The 23124-nt window shown below is 46.2% G+C and overlaps 1 protein-coding gene across 1 annotated transcript in view; it reads left to right on the forward strand.

Moving 5' to 3' along the window:
• The first annotated feature begins 816 nt into the window (after window positions 1-816).
• Window positions 817-23124, forward strand: part of LOC132388091 (NACHT, LRR and PYD domains-containing protein 3-like) — a 33469-nt gene continuing 11161 nt past the window's right edge. The window contains exons 1-5 of the mRNA XM_059960443.1: window positions 817-936; window positions 17433-17525; window positions 18164-18330; window positions 19251-19422; window positions 19522-19572. Of these exons, the coding sequence (XP_059816426.1) occupies window positions 17465-17525; window positions 18164-18330; window positions 19251-19422; window positions 19522-19572 (451 nt within the window). The 5' untranslated portion in view covers window positions 817-936; window positions 17433-17464. The remainder of the gene's footprint in view (window positions 937-17432; window positions 17526-18163; window positions 18331-19250; window positions 19423-19521; window positions 19573-23124) is intronic.

Consider the following 23124-nt stretch of genomic DNA (forward strand, 5'->3'; position numbering starts at 1 on the left):
TCATCCTGAGAGCAGATGCGACGGAGACGGAGGAAATGCGAGAAGGGGATTGCATTTTTGCAAGAGACAGGGTGGGAAGAGGAATAGTCCAGGTAGCTGTGAGAGTCTGTAGGCTTATAATAGATAAGCCGTCTCAAAAGATGGAGACAGAAAGATAATGAAAGGGGAGGGAGGAGTCGGAAATGGACCAGATAAATTTGAGGGCAGGGTGAAAGTTGGAGGCAAAGTTAATGAAGTCAACGAGCTCAGCATGCGTGCAGGAGGCACCGCCAATGCAGCGAAGGAAAAGAAGGGGATGGATACCGGTATAGACTTGGAACATGGGCTGTTCCACAAAGCCAACAAAAAGGCAGGCATAACTGGGACCCATGCGTGTGCCCATGGCTACACCCTTGGTTTGGAAGAAGTGGGAGGAGGCAAAGGAGAAATGATTGAGAGTAAGAACTAATCCGCTGGACGGAGGAGACTGGTGGTAGAGGGGAATAGGTTAGGTCTGGAATCCAAAAAGAAGCGGAGATCTTCGAGACCTTCCTGGTGGGGGATGGAGGTATATGAGGACTGACCGTCCATGGTGAAAATAAAGCAGTGGGGGCGAGGGAACTTAAAATCTTTGAAAAAATCCAAAAGTTTGTGAGAAGTGTCACGAAAATACATGGGAAGGGATTGAACAAGGAGGGATAAGACGGTGTCAAGGTTTGCAGAAATGAGTTCGGTGGGGCAGGAGCAATCTGAGACAATGGGTCTACCTGGACAGGCAGGTTCCGAGGCCCCGCCCCCTTACCTGGTGACGCGCTGGCGAAATCGCGCATGCTCAGTGCGGGAAGGGCGGTGTTGTTTTTCGTTCTTTGTTGAAGCTGGTCGGCGGTGGGATTGGGATCGGGAGGGGGTTCCCACCCTCGCCCCCTGGGGCGGGGAGCCAGGGACAATTTCCTTTCGGTGAGTATTGAAACAGGTCCGGAGCGGGGAGGTCCCGAATTCAAACAAGAGAACTGGAGAATAAAAGGTGGGGGTGGGGAGGGAGAGAGAAACACAGGGTGGTCGGTGAATCCTGAAAGGGGAGGGGATGAACTTCCCCGAACTGGCGGCCTCGCCTCGCTTCCTTCACAGAATCTGCCGGGGTCGGTCCGGGTTGTGAGACCTTCAAACCGAACCGTCTGAGATGAGCCGCCGCTCAGCCCCTGTTGTTCTAGTCCTATTAGCAGGATAACGTAAACATATTGTTACTGACAGAGAATCGTGTAATTTATGTTCCGTGTGTTATCTGAATGTACTTGCCTGTGATGCTGCCACAAGTTAGCGTTTCTCTGTACCTGTACCTTCCCGTACTTGTGCACTTGGCAATAAATTCAACAGGACCTGAGAGAACTCAGTGAGATTTGATTAGTGATGATTATGTTGCCTGATTTACTGAGGCTGCAGGAAGTATAGAGCGAGTCCATGGGGAGGCTCGTTTCCATGATGTGTTCAGCTGTGTCCTCAGTTCTTTGCTGTTTCTGGAAGCTAAAAGAAGAGAGCAGCTGTACGAAGGTGTGAGGTATGCGGATGGAATACGTTTTATGGTGAGTTGATGAAATTTGCTGAGGGGCAAGGGTAGATGCCAGTTCTTATTTGTCCTAGTGTTGTCATTTTAGAATCATTTCTACAGTAGTATATACTATTAATTCAGTACCTGTGTTTTGCTGGAGGACCATCAGGGATTGTTCTTGATCACTTCTCCCACCTGATTCTTTCTGCTCATTCCCTGCCCACCTTGTTCAGTCTTGTCCAGACTGTATCCCATCAGCTCAATGATATCTATCAGCAATCTTTCCTCTAACTTTTGTCTTCATTGCGAAGTGGAAGATAGCGGGGTCAAGGGATATGGGGAGAGGGCAGGAACGGGGTAGTGATTATGTATGATCAGCCATTTTCACAGTCAACGGCGATGCTGGCTAGAACGGCCGAATGGCCTACTCCTGCACTTACTGCCTATTGTCATTCATGCTTTACCTCACTGTTTTCCAGGAATTGTGTATTTTTTTGGTTAATTGTGGTTAGCACGTAATTGTACAGCACGTGGCAGGGTAAACCCCGCCATGTCAATTTTAGTTCCACTGTTAAAAATATTGCAGTGTTAATCTTTATCATAATAATCTCAATATATTATGTTAGAGGTCCAGTGTTTCATTTTCCATTTATTTTTGGAGAGTCACTTCCTCCATTTCCAGGGTAACAGCCAGCCAAAGCTGCAAGAAGAGATGCACATTTTATCCCTCTGTGTTCACCGCCTCTCAGGGTAGAGACAGTGGCCTCAGGAGCAAATGTAACAGAGTGATAGTGGGAGGAAAGAATGCTGTGAGCATTGACTGTGTGGGATGTGTTTACATCAGGGTCAGAAGGAACTGAAAACTGACAAATTGGTGGAGTGGGGTGGCATTAACACAAATCTGTTGAACAGCTTGGGGTGTCCCAAACGTTTTGCAACCAATTAATATCTGTGCATTCAAGTAGAAGGAAAAAAAAACTACTTTTGGAGGAAATGTAAAGTAAGGAGAAAATACTGGAATTGCTCAGCTGATCGGGCAGGATCTTGGACTGTCCCATTTCTGAAATTGGGTCTTCCACCATTTCTCCTTTCACAGATGTGTCCTGATGCACTGAGTTCTCAGTGTTTTCTATTTAGTGATTTTTCTTTAAAACCACTTTGTTCCTGCTACACTGTGGGAAACATGGCAGCCAATTGTGCAGGGTGAGATTCCTCACAGCAATGATATACTGATCAAACGTGCTCAGTTTAGCTGCTGATACAAGCTGAAGTGTATTCGCATCCTCTCACAATCTGCAGACCGGTGAACCAGCCTGAGCATTGGCCCAGGCAAAGGGTCATTAGGTTCCAGTTCCACCTTAGTTTGTGAATCGGAAATGACAGGAACACCACGGCAAATCACTGATTCCAAAGTGTCCTAGGAGAGTCTGTGTGTGGGTTATAATATTGGCATGGAGTCACTGAGAATATAGAACAGACAGTGTGCACGTTTCAGTCCAGATAGATGAACTCTACAAACACCAAAACATCCCAGAGGAGTCTGTATGTGGGTTATACTGTAATATTGGTCTGGTGATTCTGAAGATATGGAACTTGCAGCATACAAGTTGGTAATTCTGCAGCTGGGATCAGAACTTCCTGAGTCTGCAATGAAGCTGAAGTCTCGGGTGGTTAGACGTTGGTTATGGAGAAATCACCAACTACACCACCCAGAGGGACATCATACCTCTCAAGTATTCTGGAAATGTTTGAAGAGGTAACTACGGGGATAGGTGAAGTTGGACAGTGATGTTGTTCATCTGAACTTTGGTAAAGTCTGTAACAAGATTCCACATGGCAGCTGATCTGTAAGATTAGGTGATATGGGATTCACTGGGAACTGAAGAGGTAGATTCAGACCGGGCTCGATGACAGGAAGCAGATGGTGATGGTTGAATTTGGATCTCGCGAGTGGAGGCCTGTGATTATCGGAATGTGTGTGTCACAATTGAAACCTTTATAATTCATTATTCATGGCATTGGTTTGAATATGAATGTACGTAGCATGGTTAGCAGGTTTGACACGATATTCGGGAGTCTGCTTATATTGTGACAGGTTACTTTGAATTTCAAAGGGACCTTGGGTCTGTTATGGAGTTGGGCTGAGGAATGACAAATAGTTTTCCATGTGGGCAAGTAAAAGATGGTGCATTTTGGACAGTCAGACCAGGGTGGGACTGGTATAGTGAATGGGAGGGCATGGAGTGCTGTGGAACAGAGTGACCTGGGAGTACAAGTGTACTGTGCACTGAAAGTGGACGTGCAAGTATAGAGGCTGGAAATAAAGTCTTTAATCATTCTGGCCTTCACATTTTGGACTGTGGGCAATATATTGTAGTCATGTAAATAGTTGTTATGGCTGCACAGAGTATTATGTACAGTTGTGTTCACGCTATTGTAGGAAAGATATTATCAATCTAGAGACGGTGCAGACGAGATTGCTGAAGATGTTGCCTGGACTAGAGGGCCCAGTCATAGGGAGAGGTTGGCCAAGCTGGCTCTTCATTCCAGAGGAGAATGGAGGTGACATTGTAGGAGTTTATAAAGTCAAGAGAGAGATTAGATAATGTGGTTGGTCGTGGTATTTTCCCCAGGGTTCAAGATTCAAGATTGTTTAATATCATTCCGGTACACAGGTGTATAGGAGAACAAAATAATTGTTACTCTCGGACTGAAGCAGGACAGGAAAAAAAAAAACAAAATGATAGAGAGCATAATAATAAAAAAACACAATCCATACATTATGATTGCTTTAAAAATACATTGATTGTATGTCCATAAAGTGATAGGCACAGCAGTGTCTGGACATATGTTGACTGATAGGGAATGTTAAATTAGTGGTGAGGGTATGGAGGGGTGCGTTGGTGAGAGTGGAGGTGTTGATCAGGTTTACTGTTTAGGGAGAATAACTGTTTTGAGGCTGATTGTCCTGGTGTGGATGTTATGTCACCTCTTCCCTGATGGGCTATTGTGAGTGGGACGAACAGTCCCTGACCAGGGTGTGTCACCTTGATAATATTATGGTACTGTTCTAGCAGCTTTTTGTGGATACGTGCTTGATGACAGGTAGGCCTTGTTCTGGTGTTTGGATTTGCAACTGTGTGTGAACAGAGTGTAGAGCAATGGTCTCATGACAAGGCTGAGGGTCTCACAGGTTGACGATGATGGGAAGGGAGGACCAGTTGTACACCCTGACTGTCTGTCGTCAGTTGGTTAGAAAGTCCACCACCCAGATGCATAGTGGTGTGTTTAGACAGAGGTGTGGGTGTCATAAGGGGACATGAGACTGGACCCAAATGCAGGATGCAGGCACTGAAGTACTAGGGACAGGACGGGAACAACTAAACGATAGACAAGATGTGGAGACTGTGGCGTGCGTGAGGGACGTGGCGTTCAAAGTGATTCTGGGGTTCAGGCAGGATCTTGGAGTTCTCTGGGTGGGCTGCATAGCTCCTGGGCAGGTCCCGGGCCTCCCAGGCAGAAACACAGGGGCCTGGGCAGGTCCAGGGGCACAACCCATCAAAGGTGAGGGATAGGAAGGGGCAGTCTTCTGGGTAGGCCACATAACTCCTGGGCAGGGCCCAGACCTCCCAAGCAGGAACACAGGGGCCTGGGGAAGTCACGGGGCACCTGGATAGGTCGCGGGGCACAACCCATCAGAGGTGAGGGATAGGAAGGGGCAGAGCCCTCCACCGAGCAATGGCAGTCTGGCCTGGCTTACCCGACGGAGGCAAGGGATAGGAAAGGAGCTCGATCCAGGGTGACTTCCAGACTCACTCGCAGAACTCCTCTATAATGGTGCATACTCCAAGCCAGGATGAACAGGACAACCCCTCAACTCTACTCAGTCCCAGAGCCCCTTAAATATACCGCCAGCCGATGGGCATCAGGTGCACCTCCTTGAGCCCAAACAAGCCAAGGTATTCCACACATGTGACTAATTGGGCTCAAGGGTGAAATGGGGGATGGTTACAAGATCCAGAGTCCGCGAACCTGATCAAGAACTGGAATGCGGGCTCTGGACCAGACCATAACAGTGGAAATTAGTTCAAGGTTTGTGGGACAGCAGTGTTGAATGCTGAAATGAAATCCAGAAACAACATTTTGACCTAATTGTCTCTTTGTTAGGCATGTCAGGCCAAGGGGATTGACAGATGCAACGTCATCTGCCACTTCGCAATTCAGTCGGTAAGCATACTGGTGAGTGTCCAGTGAACCAGGATTGGAATTTTTGATCTGTGCCATTATCAGCCATTCAAAGCACTTAATGCTGATCGGCAACAGCTCCACTGGGCAGCAGGTCACTTTGTTCTGAATGTGTAGAGTTCCTTGGTACAGGGATGATGGTGGATGATTTAAAGCACGGGGGAACAGCAGCCTGGATGAGTGAAGTGTTGACGATAGCTGTGAAGGCAACAACGCACATATGTACACTCTTTCTGTGAGCTCAGTCTGGATGCTTTCTGGCCAGAGTCCTCAGTAACTTTGCTGTTGCAGACATTGGATGCTCAGCTGTGAGGGTAGTGGCTTTCCTGGCTGGCTTGTGTTGTGTGCTTTGAGGCATTGTTTGGAGTGCCAGGGAGGGGGCGTCATTGGTACAGTCAAGTCTTACGTAGTCTATAAACCCTTGATGCCTGGCCACATTCACCAGTGTGCGTTTCCCAGGGTTGGGGAGTCCGAACCTACGCCGGGCAGTCCTGTTTACATAAAGGGCGGAGCTCAGACCTTCCCAGAACCCGGGCTGGATCAAATTCGCAGCTCGGGACTCGCTGAGTTAAACAGAGAAACTCCGCCCCACTGGTTGCTATGAAAGAAAAAGGAGAGATCCACAAGGAAATCCGGACAGAAAGGTTAACCTCTTAAGGGTTGCTACATTGATCCTACTCTCGCCCCCTCCTGCTGTCAGACCCGTCCTGAGCCGGTGAGAGTTGGTGTGACCAGGCTGCGGCAGTCCCGCTCTACCCCGGCTCACCCGGCCCTGTCCATCTGAAATGAGCGGCGTACACATCACAGCCGAGTGGCCTCGGGAGCAGCAGCTCAGACTCAACTCTCCGTACAGAGTGTGAACGTCGTTGTAAGACCATTGTTGGTTACCGGGGAAGTCGGACTGTGATTTGCTGGGACCACACTGAACGCCAGCCGGTTACAGCATCAGAGGTAAGTGTTGTCTATGATTCTGCACACCGATTCAACGTTTAGAGCAAGGCTCGGCTTTGGTCGGGATCGGCTGTGAACTTAGTGGGAGTAGGGAGTCCTGACATGTTCATGTTAACGAGACAATTACTGTCCAAATGGATTAAGAGAAACAACATCGTTTCCGTCAGCTACAAATACTCTCCAGGGTGGTTTCTACTGAGTGCGAGCAGAAGAAATCTTCTCAAACAGATGTTGTTAGGACAGCAGACAAAGTCAGGAATCGCAGGCTGACCATGATGCGACTAATGTTCTGAGCTGCTCATGTTTCAATGTACGAAGTATTAAAGGAAAGTCAGATGTGCTCAGGGCATGAATCAACATGTGGAATTATGACATTTTAGCCATTTGTGAGATTTGGTTGCAGGAGGGGCAGGACTGGCTGCTCTGTATTTCCATTGTTTTAAATGTGTATGTGCATGTGGAATCAAATGGGGGAGGGGTGCATTGGTACTCCAGGAAAATGTCCCGGCAGTGCTCAGTCAGGAAAGACAGGAGAATTCCTTTGCTGAGGCTTTATGGGCAGAACTGAGGTATTAGAATGATAAAACCACATTATTACAGATTGTATTACAGATCACCAAAAGTCTGTGGGATTTAGCGGAGCAGATTTGCTGAGAGATTGCAGACTGTTGTAGAAATATAATTTGTGATGGTAGGTGATTTTAACTTTTCTCATATGGACAGGGACGGCCATACTGCAAAATGACTCGATGTAATAAATGGACCCTATACAGATTAGAGAGGAGGAGTTATTTGCTGTCTCAAAGCACATTAGGGACAATGACTTGACAAGGTCCTCCCTACGATGGTGTGGAGGCAAGTGCAGAAATTGCAGGGCCCAAGCAGAGATATTTAAATCATCCGTAGCGACACGTGAGGTAGCCCAAGACTGGAAGATAGCAAATGTTGTTCCACTGCTTCAGAAAACCTCCAAAAATAAACCAGCAAATGAGAGGCCGGGAATCCTGATGTAAGTAGTGGGAAAGTTATTGAAAGCTATTCTAAGGGACCAGATATATGACTATGTGGAGAAACATTGACTGATCCAGGATGGTCAGCGTGGCGTTGTGCCTGGTAGGTCGTGTCTCAGCATTCTTATTAAAGACAAGATAGTGGATGTTGCCTACGTGGATTTTAGCAAGGCATTTGCCAAGGTTCCACTTGGGAGCTTAGTAAAAAAGTTTCAGTTGCTTGACATTCAAAGAACAAACTGCCGGAGGAACTCAGTGGGTCGGGCAGCATCGGTGGAAGGAAATGGACCGTTAACATTTCGGGCCGAGACCCTCCCTCTGGACAGAGTGAATGGGAAATAGTCAGAGAAAAGAGGTGAGGGGTGGGGATGGGGCAAGAGCTGGGGAGTGAGAGGTGGATCCAGGTGAGGGGGGAGGTGGAAGGTGGAAATAGTGACAGGGGAGGGAGGTGAGTGTTTGGGGCAACACAGGGCTACAGAAGATTGAAATTAATTCCATAGAGGATGAACAAAGAGGTTAGAGAGTATTTGTTATAGAGAGTGCAATGAAGATTCACCAGCCTGATCCCTGGAGTGGTGGGGTCATCATATGAACAGACACAAAATGCTGGAGGAACTCTACAAGCCAGGCAGCATCTATGGAAAATAGTACAGTCGACATTCGAGAGCCCAGTAATGTTCTTTACATTGTGCCTTTGGTTCTACTGCTCTTACCTGTAGAAGAAGGGGTTAAATGCAATATTAAGCTTTCTTCACACTTGAATGACAGTGTTTTGTCGAACCGGTTTGGATTTGATTTCAGCGGAACGGCCGCTCCTTGTTCTGAGGAATGTGACAGACAGGCAGCTGCTTGCTCGCAGACCCTGAGCACCGAGTCTCACAGAACAACAAGCCGCACCTTCCAAATCAGTCAATCATCTGCCCTCCTCCCCTATCCAGTCCAGTCCGGATGAAGGGACGGTCCACAACATCGACTGCTTACCCCCATCCTTAAATGCTAGCTAACCTGCTGAGTTCTCCCAGCACTCTGTGTGTTGCCATGGTTACATGTGATATGTGTGGGGTTGTGGGCGGGATTATCTGCAAGAAACGGTACACAGTATTTACACTGTCAGAAAGCTCTCACACTCTTGGGGAATTGACTTAAGAAAAATTCAGTTTCAGGTATTTATTTTGGATCTTTATTTCCAAACAACAAGTTGTTTCTGAATTGTATCAGCGATCAAGGAGATATTTGTTTATTTTGAGCCAGTTCTGGCAGCTTTGCTTTTTCTGTTCCTAGTGTTAGAATTTTTTGAGGTTGTGACTAAATACATTTCTGAAGTAAGAACAGTAGATGTAGTGTATATGGATTTCAGCGAGGCATTTGGTAAGGTACCCCATGCAAGGCTTATTGATAAAGTAAGGAGGCATGGGATCCAAGGGGACATTGCTTTGTGGATCCAGAGCTGGCTTGCCCACAGAAGGCAAAGAGTGGTTGTAGCCGGGTCATATTCTGCATGGTGACCAGTGGTGTGTTTCAGGAATCTGTTCTGGGACCCTTACTCTTCGCAGTTTTTATAATTGACCTGGGTGAGTAAGTGGAGGAATGGGTTAGTAAGTTTGCTGATGACACAAATGTTGGCGGTGTTGTGAATAGTGTGGAGGCCTGTCAGAGGTTACAGTGGGACATTGATAGGATGCAGAACTGGGCTGAGAAGTTCCAGATGGAGTTCAATCCAGAAAAGTGTGAAATAGTTCATTTTGGTAGGTCTAATATGATGGCAGAATATAGTATTAATGGTATGATTTTTGGCCCCGTGGAGGATCAGACGGATCTTGGGGTCGAAGTCCATAGGACGCTCAAAGCTGCTGCGCAGGTTGACTCTGTGGTTAAGAAGGCATTCGGTGTGAATTGGCCTTCATCAATCGTGGAAATGAATTTAGGAGCCAAGAAGTAATGTTGCAGCTATATAGGACCCTGTGCTCAGTTCTGGTCTCCCCACTACAGGAAGGATGTGGAAATCATAGAAAGAGTGCAGAGGAGATTTACAAGTATGTTGCCTGGTTTGGAGAACATGCCTTATCAAAACAGGTTGAGCGAACTTGGCCTTTTCTCCTTGGAGCGACAGAGGATGAGAGTTGACCATATAGAGATGTATACGATGGTGAGAGGCATAGATCGTGCAGATAGTCAGAGGCTTTTTCTCAAGACTGAAATGGCTGCCACAAGAGGGCACATGTTTAAGGTGCTTGGGAGTCGGTAAGAAGAGATGTCAGGTGTAACTTTTTCTACACAGAGTGTGATGAGTGGTGTAATGGGCTGCCAGCAACGATGGTGGAGGCAGATACGATAGGATCTTTTAAGAGACTTTTGGATTGGTACATGGAGCTTAGAAAAATCGAGGGTTATGGGTAACCCTAGTAATTTCTAGGATAGGTTTACATTCGGCACAACGTTGTTTACCGAAGGACCTGTATTGTGCTGCAGGTTTTCTATGTCAAATGTTTTTCTCTGTTAACTGTTTGCACGATTGACATTTTCCACAGGCTTAGTAAAGATTAAGAACAGGTCTATAGAACAATGGCCACCTGCTTCAAAGCGAAGGTGCGGGATCTGTACAGCAAACGCCTGTTCCCTTTTCAGAATTTCAAATTTCAGACGGATACATCTATTGTTCATGTGTTGATTGAGGGTGTTCTGAACTCTTCTCCTCAATGGCCAGTGGAAGCAAAGCCCTTGATTCTGTTGAAGTCCGAGATTAATGTTAAAACCGCTGTCTTTATTAGCATCTACTTGAGAATATAGAAAATTAAACGGAATAGACCAGGGGTGGGCAAACTTTTTGACCTGTGGGCCAAAAAGGGTTCTAAAATTTGACAGGGGGGCCGGACCAGGAGCAGATGGACGGAGTGTTTTGGTAATACACCTCATAAGAGAAAATAAAATATCATGGGATATGTAGAAAACATGTGCTTTAATTTCAATTGAAAATGAACAAATGCATTACAACAAAATATCTGTCTTTGAAGTCCATGGTATTTAGCTATTTATTGAAATGACTTTTAAAACACTGAAAATTAAATGAATAAAATACAGCTTTTTTAATAGTAACAGTTATTATTTTAAAGCACTGAAAATTCTGTTATCCTTCAAGATATTATCATCATCACTCTCCTCCTGCCTGTCTTTATTTCAAAAATGGTAGGAGATGCAGGTCCACTTGTCCTGCTCCTTCTTATTCAATTGTCCCCTGTGCCAAAACTCAACAACGACCCGCACAAAGACAGAACAATGCCAGCGCGCCAGTATGCGGAGCGCGTTATTGATCTGGAGTGCATTTTTTATTTTGAGAACGTACGTGCACCTGCGCACTACTCATGTCCATCACTTGACAGAAATGACATGTAACATGTAAGGCTTATTGAAAAAAATATTTTCAAATGCATTTTTTACATAACACAACGAAGAAACTTATTTTTAATTTCAGTGGGACCAGTGTTGTTGGTCTCCCTTTTTAGCCAGCGCATCAAAGTCTGGATTTAGTTTTGTTGTGGCGATTCTCAGGATGGATCTGAGGTGTTGGTCAGTTAACTTGGATCTGTGGCTGGCTTTGTTGATGTTCATGACGCTGAACGCCTGTTCACACAAATAGGTCGAGCCGAACAAAGAGTAAAGCGCAAATGTGGAGTAATACGCTGCACCTCAACAAAGGTCAATGTATATAGAGTGCGTCATCTATTGGGAAAACGCCAGAATTGCGGGGAAAAAACGTTAACAAGGCTTATTAATATAATTTCATCAAGTTCTGCGGGCCGGATTAAAAAGCTTAACGAGCCGCATATGGCCCCCCGACCGTAGTTTGCCCATGCCTGGAATAGACAGAAGTCAGCATGTGCGTGGCTCCCAAAAATTCAAGCTCTGGAGCATTTACTAAAGTCTTAAGATGGCAGAGTAGAAAGGTTCAGCAATTCAAGGAATGGATGAGGGGAGATATTTGTAAATCCATGTTAAAATGTAGAGAGAGTGGATCACGCAGTTCCACGGGATCCACGCTGGGGAAGTCAAAGTAACAGTTGCCGAAGATCTTATCCGCCGAGTCATTCAAAAATCCACGTAGAACTCTCACACGATGACAGTCACAGAATATTGCTTCACACAAGTGGTTACCACATGGCACACCCGGATCCAGGTAAAGTTCAACAAACGTGATTGCCACAGGATACTCCAACAGAATCCACGTATGGATCATACGAGTACCAGTCACACATCCGATGTATTATGTGCCGTTGATGAACCCAATCCTTTGGGTATTGGAAAGTATCAAACTTAACTCGTTGTTTCAGTAAAATACCTGCCAGCAGCTTGCAGTCATCTCTCTCCCTCCCCCTCCCTCTCTCTCTCTCCCCTCTCTCCCCTCTCTCCCCTCTCTCCCCTCTCTCCCCTCTCTCCCCTCTCTCCCCTCTCTCCCCTCTCTCCCCTCTCTCCCCTCTCTCCCCTCTCTCCCCTCTCTCCCCTCCCTCTCTCCCTCCCCCTCTCTCCCCTCTCTCCCCTCTCACTGCCAGTCCCAGCGCTCTGTTACAGCTTGTTACACTGACTTCATAGTCCCGCCTCCTCCAGACGTTTCTAAAGTGACACTCACCGTAAATGAAACAGTGGTAGTGTAAGACCACCTCTTGCCGTTTCTCACTTCATGATATTTCAGTGTTCCCGTCCAGTGAAGCCAGAGGAATGTGAATAGAAATTAGTGTTTGTACACAAAAGTGATTTAAATGAAACCTGCACATTTTCCATTTGGGTCTGAATTGTGTATCGGACCGGGATGTGAATCGAACCAAAAACTCTGTGAACCGGTGGAGGAGGGAAGATGTGGAGGGAATAATTTAAAATGTAGCTGGTGTAAATATGAAATAATTTGGAAAATGCAGCGTTGGGTAGGTAGTGTTTGTGTGGCGAGGAGCATCGGGCCACTGAGGTTTTAACGTGTTGAGCGAGTGTTTCTCTTCTGGGCTCAGATATTTGGTTCTGAAGTTCCTTGGGAAGCAAAGACTGATATTCTGAGGAGAGGATAAGCTCCAATTCCAAAAGCTGAGATTAAGTGAGCTGTTCCGTGTATACAACAGTAGAAATGGACACGGTCGAGTGTTCAAACTGTATGTGGATATTGCCCCCTACTGTCACCTGTCTGTCAGGCAGCGGAAACCATACAGAGACTCCAGTTAACACACACAAAATTCTGGAGGAACTCTGCAGGCTGGGCAGAATCTATGGAGAAGAGTAAACAGTCGACGGTTCGGGGCTGGGATGGCCCGCTAAGATCTTGCACTAGATTGTGTGTGTTATGTTTTGATTTGAGAAAGTCGGGATGCGGGTGATCTGCACTAAAAGTGGAAAATGTTTGAAGCCATTCTGTGAAATTTGTGTAACTGAATTGTGTCTTTGTTCCTCTTCCCACGGCCGTTCCATACCTGCTGACCATCTCAAATAATTCCAGTTTTTTAAAAAATTACATTCACCCTGGAATGGTTTAACCTTCTGATAATGAACCTGAGCATAGGTGCTCAGTTTGTGATGGTTAGTAGAACAGTAAAAATAAATCATTTTTTTCCCCATAAGTTACCCTGGTACCGATTTGCCTGTTATTGCTGAAAATGTGTTCAGTAAAGTTGTTGCTCACAATGTTCACAAGAATGATGACAGGAATGACAGGCTTTAACTATGAGGAGCGTTTGATGATTCTGGGCCTGTGCTCAGTGGTGTTCAGAGCGACGGGACTGGGTGGGACTTACTTAAACCTCTGAATGTTGAACAGCATGAGTAGAGTGTACATGGAGAGGATATTTTTATTGGTCAGAGAGTCTGAAATCCGAGGTTGCACCTTCAGAATAAAGAAACTTCCCTTTAAAACTGAGATGAGAGGAGTTTCTTCAGTGAATGGACGGTTAATCTGTGGAAATTGTTGCCACACAGGGTGTAGGGGGCTGTCACTGTGATACAGCAGAGACTGTTATGTTCTTGATTGTAAGGAGATTGAGGGTTTAAGGGTGAACGCAGGAGAATAACTTTGGGTCAGACTGGATGGGCCAAATAGCCTCATTATACTGAACAGAAGGATATCACCCCCCAGGTGTTGCGGTGTGAGGGACGATTATATATTTGTTCACTGAGACCATTATACTTGCAAGGAGTGTTCAAATTTCAGTGAGGTTTGATTTTAGAATCAGTGAGATCTGGTGATTTTTGAGGTTCTTTTAGGAGTCCGGGAACGACTTGAAAACTTTTTGCTACGTGATCGTACATTGAAAGTTTAGAAATAGAAATGGGCACAGCGTTGTGTCCTAATGGTGTTCTAAAATCTCCTATTAGTGTTTACTATTCGTGTTCTCCTAATAGTGTTTTCATCAATGGCATGATCAGGCATATTAATGCGTGGCTGAGAGACTGGTGTGGGGACAGGATCACGGGGATCACTGGGGTCGCTTCTGGGGGAGGGACGACCTGTACAAAAGTAACGGGTTACACCTGAAGCCAAAATATCCGAGTAGGCAGGGTTAATAGAGCTGCTAGGCAGGGTTTCAATTATTTATCCGGGGGTGGGAACCGGAGTGATAGGGCTGAGGAAGCGGAAACAGAAATAAATCGAAGATAACCTACAACACAGATGACAGAAACAATAGGCAGGAGATGAGGCATAAACACAGATAGTGGTAAGATTTAAATGTCAATAGAGGCGTTGTGCAGTTAAAATAGTAAATACTGGACTCAAAGTGTTGTATTTGAATGCACGCAGCATACAGAATAAAATGGACCTTCTTGAAATTCAGCTGCAGATTGGCAAGAATGAGGTTGTGGCCATTTCTGAAACTTGGCTAAAGGATGCCCAAGGATATACGGTGTATCAGAAAAATAGGTTAGTAGGCAGATATGCAGGTGATATGGCCCTGTCTATAAGAAATAATATTAAATCATTAGAAAGGGCTGACTTGCCATCGGAAGGTGTAGAGTCTATGTGGGTTGAGTTAAGAAACGGAAAGTGTAAAAGGACTCTCATGGCAGTTGTAAACAGGCCTCCAAACTGCAGCCAAGATGTGATTACAAATTACAGCAGGAGATGGAAAAGGTGTGTCAGAAGGATAATCATTGGGGATTTTAACATGAAAGTGGATTGGGGAAACCAGGTCAGTACTGGGCCTCAAGGGAGAGAATTGGTAGAATGTCAAAGAGATGGTTTTTTAAGAACAGCTTGTTGTTGAGCCCACTAGTGGATCCTCTGTGCTGGTCTGGGTGTTGTGCAATGATCCGAAGGTGATAAGTGAGCTTAAGCTTAAAGAAACTTTAGGGAACCATGATCACAGTATGACCGAGTTCACATTGAAATTTCAGCGCGTAAGCTGATCGGCAGAAAACAGAGAGTGGGAATAAAGTGTTCCTATTCTGGCTGGTTGTCGGTTACCAGTGGAGTTCCACCCTGGTCGATGTTGGGACTGCTGCTTTTTACGATATATGTCAATGATTTGGAATATGGGATTGATGGATTTTTGGCTAAATTTGCCGATGAAGCAAAGGTAGCAGGTTGTGTTGAGGAATAAGAGACCCGGCAGATGGAGTTAGATAGTTTAGGGGAATGGACAAATAAGTGGTAAATGAAATACAATGTTGGAAAATGTATGGTCATGCACTTAGGTGGAAAAAATAAATGCGCAGACTATTATGGGGAAAGAATTGAAAATGCAGAGATGCGAAAGAGACTTGGAGCCCTTATGCAGGATACTCTAAAGGTTAACCTCCAGGTTGAGTCGGTGGTGAAGAAGGCGAATGCAATGTTAGCATTCATTTCTAGAGGTATAGAATATAAGAGCAGGGATGTGATGTTGAGGCTCGATAAGACACTCATGAGAACACAGTAGGAGTGTTAAGTGCAGTTTTGGGCTCCTTATATTAGAAATGATATACTGACATTGGAGAGGGTTCAGAGAAGATTCACGAGAATGATTCCAGGAATTAAAGGATTACTGTATGAGGAACGCCTGGCAACTCTTGCGCTGTATTCCCTGGAGTTCAGGGGAATGAGGGGAGATCTTATAGAAAAATTCCAAATGCTAAAAGGCCTGAACAGATTAGATATGGCAAGGTCATTTCCATGGTAAGCGACTGTAGGACAAGAGGGCACAACTTCAGGATTGTAGGCCGTCCATTTAGAACAGAGATGCGAGAACTTACTTTAGTCAAAGTGTGGTAAATCTATTGAATTTGTTGCCTCGAGCAGCTGTGGAGGCCAAGTCATTGGGTGTATTTAAGGCTGAGATAAATAGGTTGTTGATTTGCCAGGGCATCAAAGGGTATGGGTGAAAAAGGCAAGGGAGTGGGGATGACTGGAACTATTAGATCAGTCTATGATTGAATGGTGGAGCAGACTGGATGGGCCGAGTGGCCTACCTCTGCTCCTCTATCTTATGGTCTTATATTTAAAATAATCGTCAGATTGAGAAACATTTGTTGAGAATGTAGCCAATCCAAATTGACATTGTTGGCGACCCCCAGGGATTTGTTATGTTTGTATGACATGCCCTCAGCTCCAATATTGATTGTAAAAGTTGGTGATTGTGAAGGTTGGTGTATTCGTTCCTTTATTTGAAATGAGCATACGTACAATTTTGTAGCGATGAAACTGAAGTCTACCCATGTGTAAGTTCATGTATTCGAGTGAATAATAATAAAAGATATACATCAGTTTGTCCCCAGCTGTGTACTGCACAGGACAAAGCACAAATATGGAACTGATTCCCTTCGCTTTTACCCGATCCCACCCCACTCCGGAGCATAACAAAATCATCAATACGCAACACAGAATACAACACAGATAGAGAGCAGATACATCGCTGCTACAGACAAGCTCAGCTTTGATTACACGGTCTTCGACCCGAAGTATCCACGTACTGTCTGTCGTGTTCAATAATTCCAGCATTTTGTTTTAGTTATTGTAAATCTGATTTTGCGTTTGCTGGTTTTGATGTATGGTGGACCTACATTGTGTTCAACAAGGTGCCGTGTAACTATCTGATAATAGCCAGATGAATGCGTAAATAAATCTTGATCAGAGATTAGATGCTAATAATGATCTTAAAATCCTGCCGGAGAAAATGTCATAGTTCTGGACAAGATTCTGCGATGCTATGGGTGGGATTGCATTGTTCAGGATGTCAGAGTGTTTCTTAGACTCAAATCATATTTTGCCATAGGTGCAATGTTAAACTGCAAGGAGACGGTGAGATTCAGGTGTGACTGAGAAATCTGTATAATTCAGTGACGAGAGGAATAGAAGTATCGTCAGCAGAAATGTTTCAGCCCACACGGCTGCAAAAATTGTCCAATACTCACCATAGCGCCACCAGTGGTAGGAGGACCAAAGCACTGTGCGTTGACTGCTCAGTCTGCCTTGCCATTCCATGGACACATTACTCCAGGTCCAGGATTGTTTCGTAAAAGGGAGTTGCCTGCAATACAGCGAGTAGATACTCCGGGAAATGCTGGAAAGATGTTCAATCTGGGGATAGGGGAAATGGGTATTGTGTGACTGTGGGTGGATGAGCGCAGGTACATCGGGTCGTATCAAGTTTTCAGCGTATATTTGGAAGTGTATCGTTCTGTTTAAAGCAAAACAGTGTTTTTTTTTATAATTGAATCAATGCTTGACGCTCTACTGTTAATTTTGTTTGTTACAGAACAGCAAAATCTGACCACAACTGTCCTCAACATGGCTGAACGGACGGGTAGTGGAGGAGTTCCAGTGATGTCAACATCAAGAGAGGTCACGAGTATGTCAGCAATTGCCTTGACTCTGTATCTGAGTTTAATGCAGTATCTTCACTTTGTGAAAGCAGCAGAGAGATGACAGAGAGAGTTAACATCTCTGGGGGAACACAGTCACAAGTGGAATGAATGCAATTTCCTCCCCATCTCTCCCCACCCCTACTCCGTCTCTCACGACAACTCTCTTCTCCGTCTCACCCCACCACTCCACTCCCCCTCTATGTCTCTCCCCACCCCTCTCTTCCCTCCTGTCTCTCCCCACCCTCCAATCCCCTCTCCTTTCCACCCCTCCCGCTCTCTTCCCCCTATCCTCTCCATCTCTCCCAACCCCTCATCCACCTCTCCTTTCCATCCCTCCCCACCCCCTACCTCCTATCCATCTCTACCCACCCCTCCCTTCTCTCCTCTCCATCTCTCTCGACCCCCACTCTTCCCCACCTTCCCCTGTCCTCCTTCTCTCCCATCTGCAGCTCACTCCCCCTACCACCGGATCTTGACTCCCTCTCCATACCCCTCTCCCCCTACCATATATATTTCGGACTGTGTTTGGTGACCTGCCAAACCATCATTAGGTTCCAGAGAGAAAGCTGCTGCCCAATATGGGGTCAGTAATTTCTTTAATTTTCCCCATTGTCCGTCTCAGGTCCGGGCTCAGTGATCACCGAGCTCCTGGCAAGCTGGGACGATTCCCAGCTGCTGCAGCTGACGGACTTCTACCGGGACAGGCTGGAGCAGGCGATGGAAGGAGGGGTGCACGGAGTGAGCCTGGCGTTAATGACCAAGAATCAGTTCAGCGGAGAGGAACATCGGGTGAGTGGGAGGGAGAATGGGTTTGAATTTTCACACATCACAGCACTGATGGGTGTCGGAATTCTCACTCATCAGATATTAAATTAGATAAAAGAACAATTGGGAAATAAATACTGTACCTGCAATCACAAACATGTGAATCTGAACCAGTGATAGAAAGGGGTGAAAAGACCCCGCGGAATGGTGGGTGACTGCTGAATGTTCAGAGTGAGTTGAGCAGGTAACAGTTGTGTGGGTTTGCAGTATTAAATGGAAATATGACAGGATGTTTCGGTTTGGGAAGACCGTGCAGCATGACGGCAGGATGTCAGTGAGATCCGGGCATCATCTGTGGGTTCCATAGGAGCTCCAGTGTGTTCTGTTCTGAGTGGAGATAATTGTGTTACAATCTGTAACTGCAAACAGTGTGAATTGGGGAATATTGCTATTTTGTAATGTGTGATCACTGAATAAACCTCCACTGGAAAAGGCAAAGGAAAGGCATCAGGTGTCAGCCGGTAATCCGCTGTCATGTTGGACCCTGGCGGACTGAGGAGATGAATCACATCATCTTTTCTGCACCTTCTCTGAGACTGCTCACTCTGTTATAAAAACTCTCCTGACTTCTTTCTTCATCTGTGATCGTTATTTCCTAATTTCTGTTTTACACGGTCAGAACTGGTGAGGAATTACTTATGGATTTGGAGCCACGTCAATGAAACGGTCACAGACCAGCCAGGATCTCATTGACTGGTGGACCAGGTTTACGGTGAATGTCCCTCCATGTGCTCTGCACTCAGAATGTACAGTCCATGTCCAGACAGGATCAGCACCCGTCCGGGTGACTGCTCAGTGTGATCCCGTTACAGAGCACATCATTTACTTCTCATTCTCTGTGTGAATCTGTCAGTCCCCAATATGTTCACTGTTACTCTTCACAGAAAATCTCTGATCTCGCTGATAAGGGAGAGCGGGCGGACAGTTCTAAACTCCTCCTGAGCCTGGTGATGGAGAAAGGCTCCCGCGCCCAGAGGGTGATGTGGGAAACCTTTGTGAAAATGCGGATTGGTGTCCCAAAGTTGGACAAAATACTGAAAGAAGTACAGGAACATGGTGAGAGAGTATCAGAGATTAATTTAATTTTAGATTCAGACATTACGTACTTATAATTTGAGGAATTGAAACGTGTCAAATTACTTTAAATCTGAACAGGTTGTGTTCTGGTCCATCGACCCATACCGGAGATTCCCAGTGAGCTGAAAGGTGAGTGAAGAAACAGCTGTTTCCACTGAAGGTTGATGTTGTGTAGGGCCATGTCGTTGTTGAACCATTGGGACTTGATCAGGTAAATGTTCCAACGTGACACAGCGCACAGTGAGACACATGGAGAAGTATTTTGTTGGAGGGAGAGATTTCACAGGGTAGCATGAGGAACAACGCAGAGAGATGGGTGCTTTGCTGAAAGAGATCACTCCTCTCTGTGTCTCGCAACCACAGATCCCTCCACCCAAGTCAGAATGGAGAAGAGGGCAATCTGAGGATTGAAATTATAGGAAATGTCTTATTCTGAAAGGTGAAATCATTTCCCTACAGCCACCCAATCCCCGATACAGCCCTCATCTTAATTCCCTCAGATCCTGCAGGAAATCAGTTTTAGAACCGGAAGTCCATTGAAGTTCTCGTCACAGAATAACAATGATAATTTAATGAGAAAAGCGGGTAGCACCCCAACTCGTCTGTTCAACCCCAAAGCAGCATATGAAATTAACTATATTCGCATCTGCGCCTCCTTACTGCAAACACTGCTAAAGTTATCCAGTTTAATATCCCACTCAGTAATACTGGGAATTCCATCAGGAGACAGTGTCAGTGAGCGTGTGATGGGGACAAAATCCTCAGCACAGTCCACAGAAGCTGAAATTGATGTGATGTGTGATGGACACTGTGGAAGGGTGAGAGATGGGAATTAGTACAGAGAAACCAAGGGTTGTGGGATTGTGGCAAGAAAGGTGGAAAGGACTGAAAATATCTATAAATAATATTGCAATTAATTAAATTGTGACCGTCTGGATAAGAAACTCACTATTGTACATCTGTAAGCACGCTGTGTCTGTAAAAATGGAGCCCGAGGCAGTGCATGGGCGAAAGAGATTGCAAGGCTTCATAATTGCAGACTGAGTTGGATTACTCAACTGCACATTTAACAGAGGAGACAGCATAGTGAAGACAGATATCGTAAAAATTATTAATCTTACAGGAGCCCATATCTTAACTGATTTTTCAAAGCCCCTGAACAAAAATATAAAGAATCTGGACCACAACTCTCATTTAGCCTGTCTCATTTCCAAGAACAAATTCCAAAGATGTTAATATTCAAACGGCACCAAAGGAAGATGTCAAACTGCTCACGAGTCTGTCACCTGTGTTAATGCTTTTCCCGTCTACATTCAGACAATAAAACCCCTCCCTTCAACTGCACTAAGGATTTGGCAATTCTCGACAATTTCCCAGCAAACTTATTCTTCACTGTTCTTCATGCTGTTTGCTGAGGGAACAGTCACAGCAGTAAAGTTCCAACATCTATTTCTGAATACAGAACAGATCTCTCCCTGATTATTGAAGAAAATTATTTCTCCCACTGTCACATTCTCTACAGTAAATATTTCAACGATCATCTGCTCCATGTTTCACCCAAATAAGTTGCCTGGAGAGCCCACACACAGCCCTGACAGGTTCCTAACACACTGTGAGACCCCAGACACCACTGGCAGAGCCTTGACACACTGTGAAACCCCACAAAACCCATGACAGGATCCTTACACATTGTGAAACCCCGTACACCCCTGACAGGGTCCTGACACATTGTGAGACCCCACACACCTAAAACAGGGACCCAACTCACTGGCAGGATCCTGACAACTGTGAGACCCCACACACCCCTGGCAGTGTTTTGACACGCTGAGACCACACACATGGCTGACGGGGTCCTGACACACACAACCCTGGCAGGATCTTGATCTGCTGTGAGACCCCACACTCCCCTGGTAGGGTCCTTATATGCTGTGAGACACCGCACTCCCCTGGTGTCCCGACACACAGTGCGAACACACACACCCATGACAGGTCCCTACACACTGTGAGACTCCACATACCCGTGGTAGGGTCCTGACACACTGTGAGACTCCACATACCCGTGGTAGGGTCCTGACACAGTGTGAGAACCCACACACCCCTGAATGGGACCTGACACACTGAGACTCCACATACCCCTAGCAGGGTCCTGACACACTCTGAGACCCCACACTTTCCGGACATGGTTTGAGAACCCAGATACCCCTGACAGGGTTATGACACACTGTGAGACCCCACAGACCCTTGACAGGGTCCTGACACACTGTGAGACGACACACAGCCCTGGTAGTATTCTGACACACTGTGAGAGCCCACACAGCCCAGGCAGGGTCTTGACACACTGTCAGACCACACACGACCCTGACAGGGTCCTGACTCACTGTGAGACCCCACACACCCCTGACATTTTCCGGACATGGTTTGAAATCCCAAGCACCCAAGACAGGGTCCTGTCACACTGTGAGACCCCACACACACCTGGCAGTGTCCTGACACACTGTGAGACACCACAGACCCTTGATAGGGCCCTGACACACTGAGAGGCCACAAATCCCTGGTAGTGTTCTGACATACTATGAGATCCCAAAGACCCCTGGCAGTGCCCAAACACACTGTGAAACCCCACACACCTCTGGCAGGATCGTGACACACTGTGAGATCCCACACACCCCTGACAGGGTCCTGACACACTATGATACCCCACACACCCCTGACAGGGACCTGACACACTGTGAGACCCCACACACCTGTGGCAGGATTCTGACAAACTGTGAGACACCATTCGCCCCTGGCAGTGTTCAAACAGACTGTGAGACTCCACCCACTACATACACCCCTGGCAGTGTTCGAACAGATTGTGAGACTCCACATACCCCCAGCAGGGTCCTGACATGCTGTGAGACCCCATACACGCCTGTCAGCTTCCTGATACACTGTGAGACCCCACACATTCCGGACAGGTTTTGAGATCCCAGACACCCCTGACAGGGTTATGAGACACTGTGAGAGAGTACAGACCCTTGACAGGGTCCCGCTACACTGTGAGAAGCCACACATCCCTGGTAGAGTTTTGACACACTGTGAGACCCCACACTCCCCTGACATGTTCCGGACACGGTTTGAGATCCCAAACACCCCAGCCGGGTCCTGACACACTGAGAGACCCCACAGACCCTTGACAGGGTCCTGACACATTGTGAGATGTCACACAAACCTGGTAGTGTTCAGATACACTGTGAGACCCCAAACAACCCTGACATGTTCCGGACGCGGTTTGAGATCCCAAACACGCCTGTCAGGGTCCTGACGCACTGTGAGACCTCACACACCCCTGGCAGTGTCCTGACACACTGTGAGACCCCACAGACCTTTGACAGGGTCCTGACACACTGTGAGATGCCACACACGCCTGACAGGGTCCTGACACACTGAGAGACCGCACAGACCCCTAACAGGGTCCCAACACACTATGAGACTCCACATACCCCTGGTAGGGTCCTGACCAACTGTGAGATGCCACACATCCCTGACAGAGTCTTGACACACTGTCAAACTACACACACCTGACAGGGTGTCATATAATAGCCAGGTGATATGCTTAAAGAAATCTTGACTGAGTTTTTAATGATCTTAAATTCCTGCTGGAAAAATTATAGTGGTTCAGGACAAGATATTATGATACTA

The sequence above is a fragment of the Hypanus sabinus genome, unplaced genomic scaffold (genome assembly GCF_030144855.1).
Source record: "Hypanus sabinus isolate sHypSab1 unplaced genomic scaffold, sHypSab1.hap1 scaffold_264, whole genome shotgun sequence".
NCBI classification, from domain to species: domain Eukaryota; kingdom Metazoa; phylum Chordata; class Chondrichthyes; order Myliobatiformes; family Dasyatidae; genus Hypanus; species Hypanus sabinus.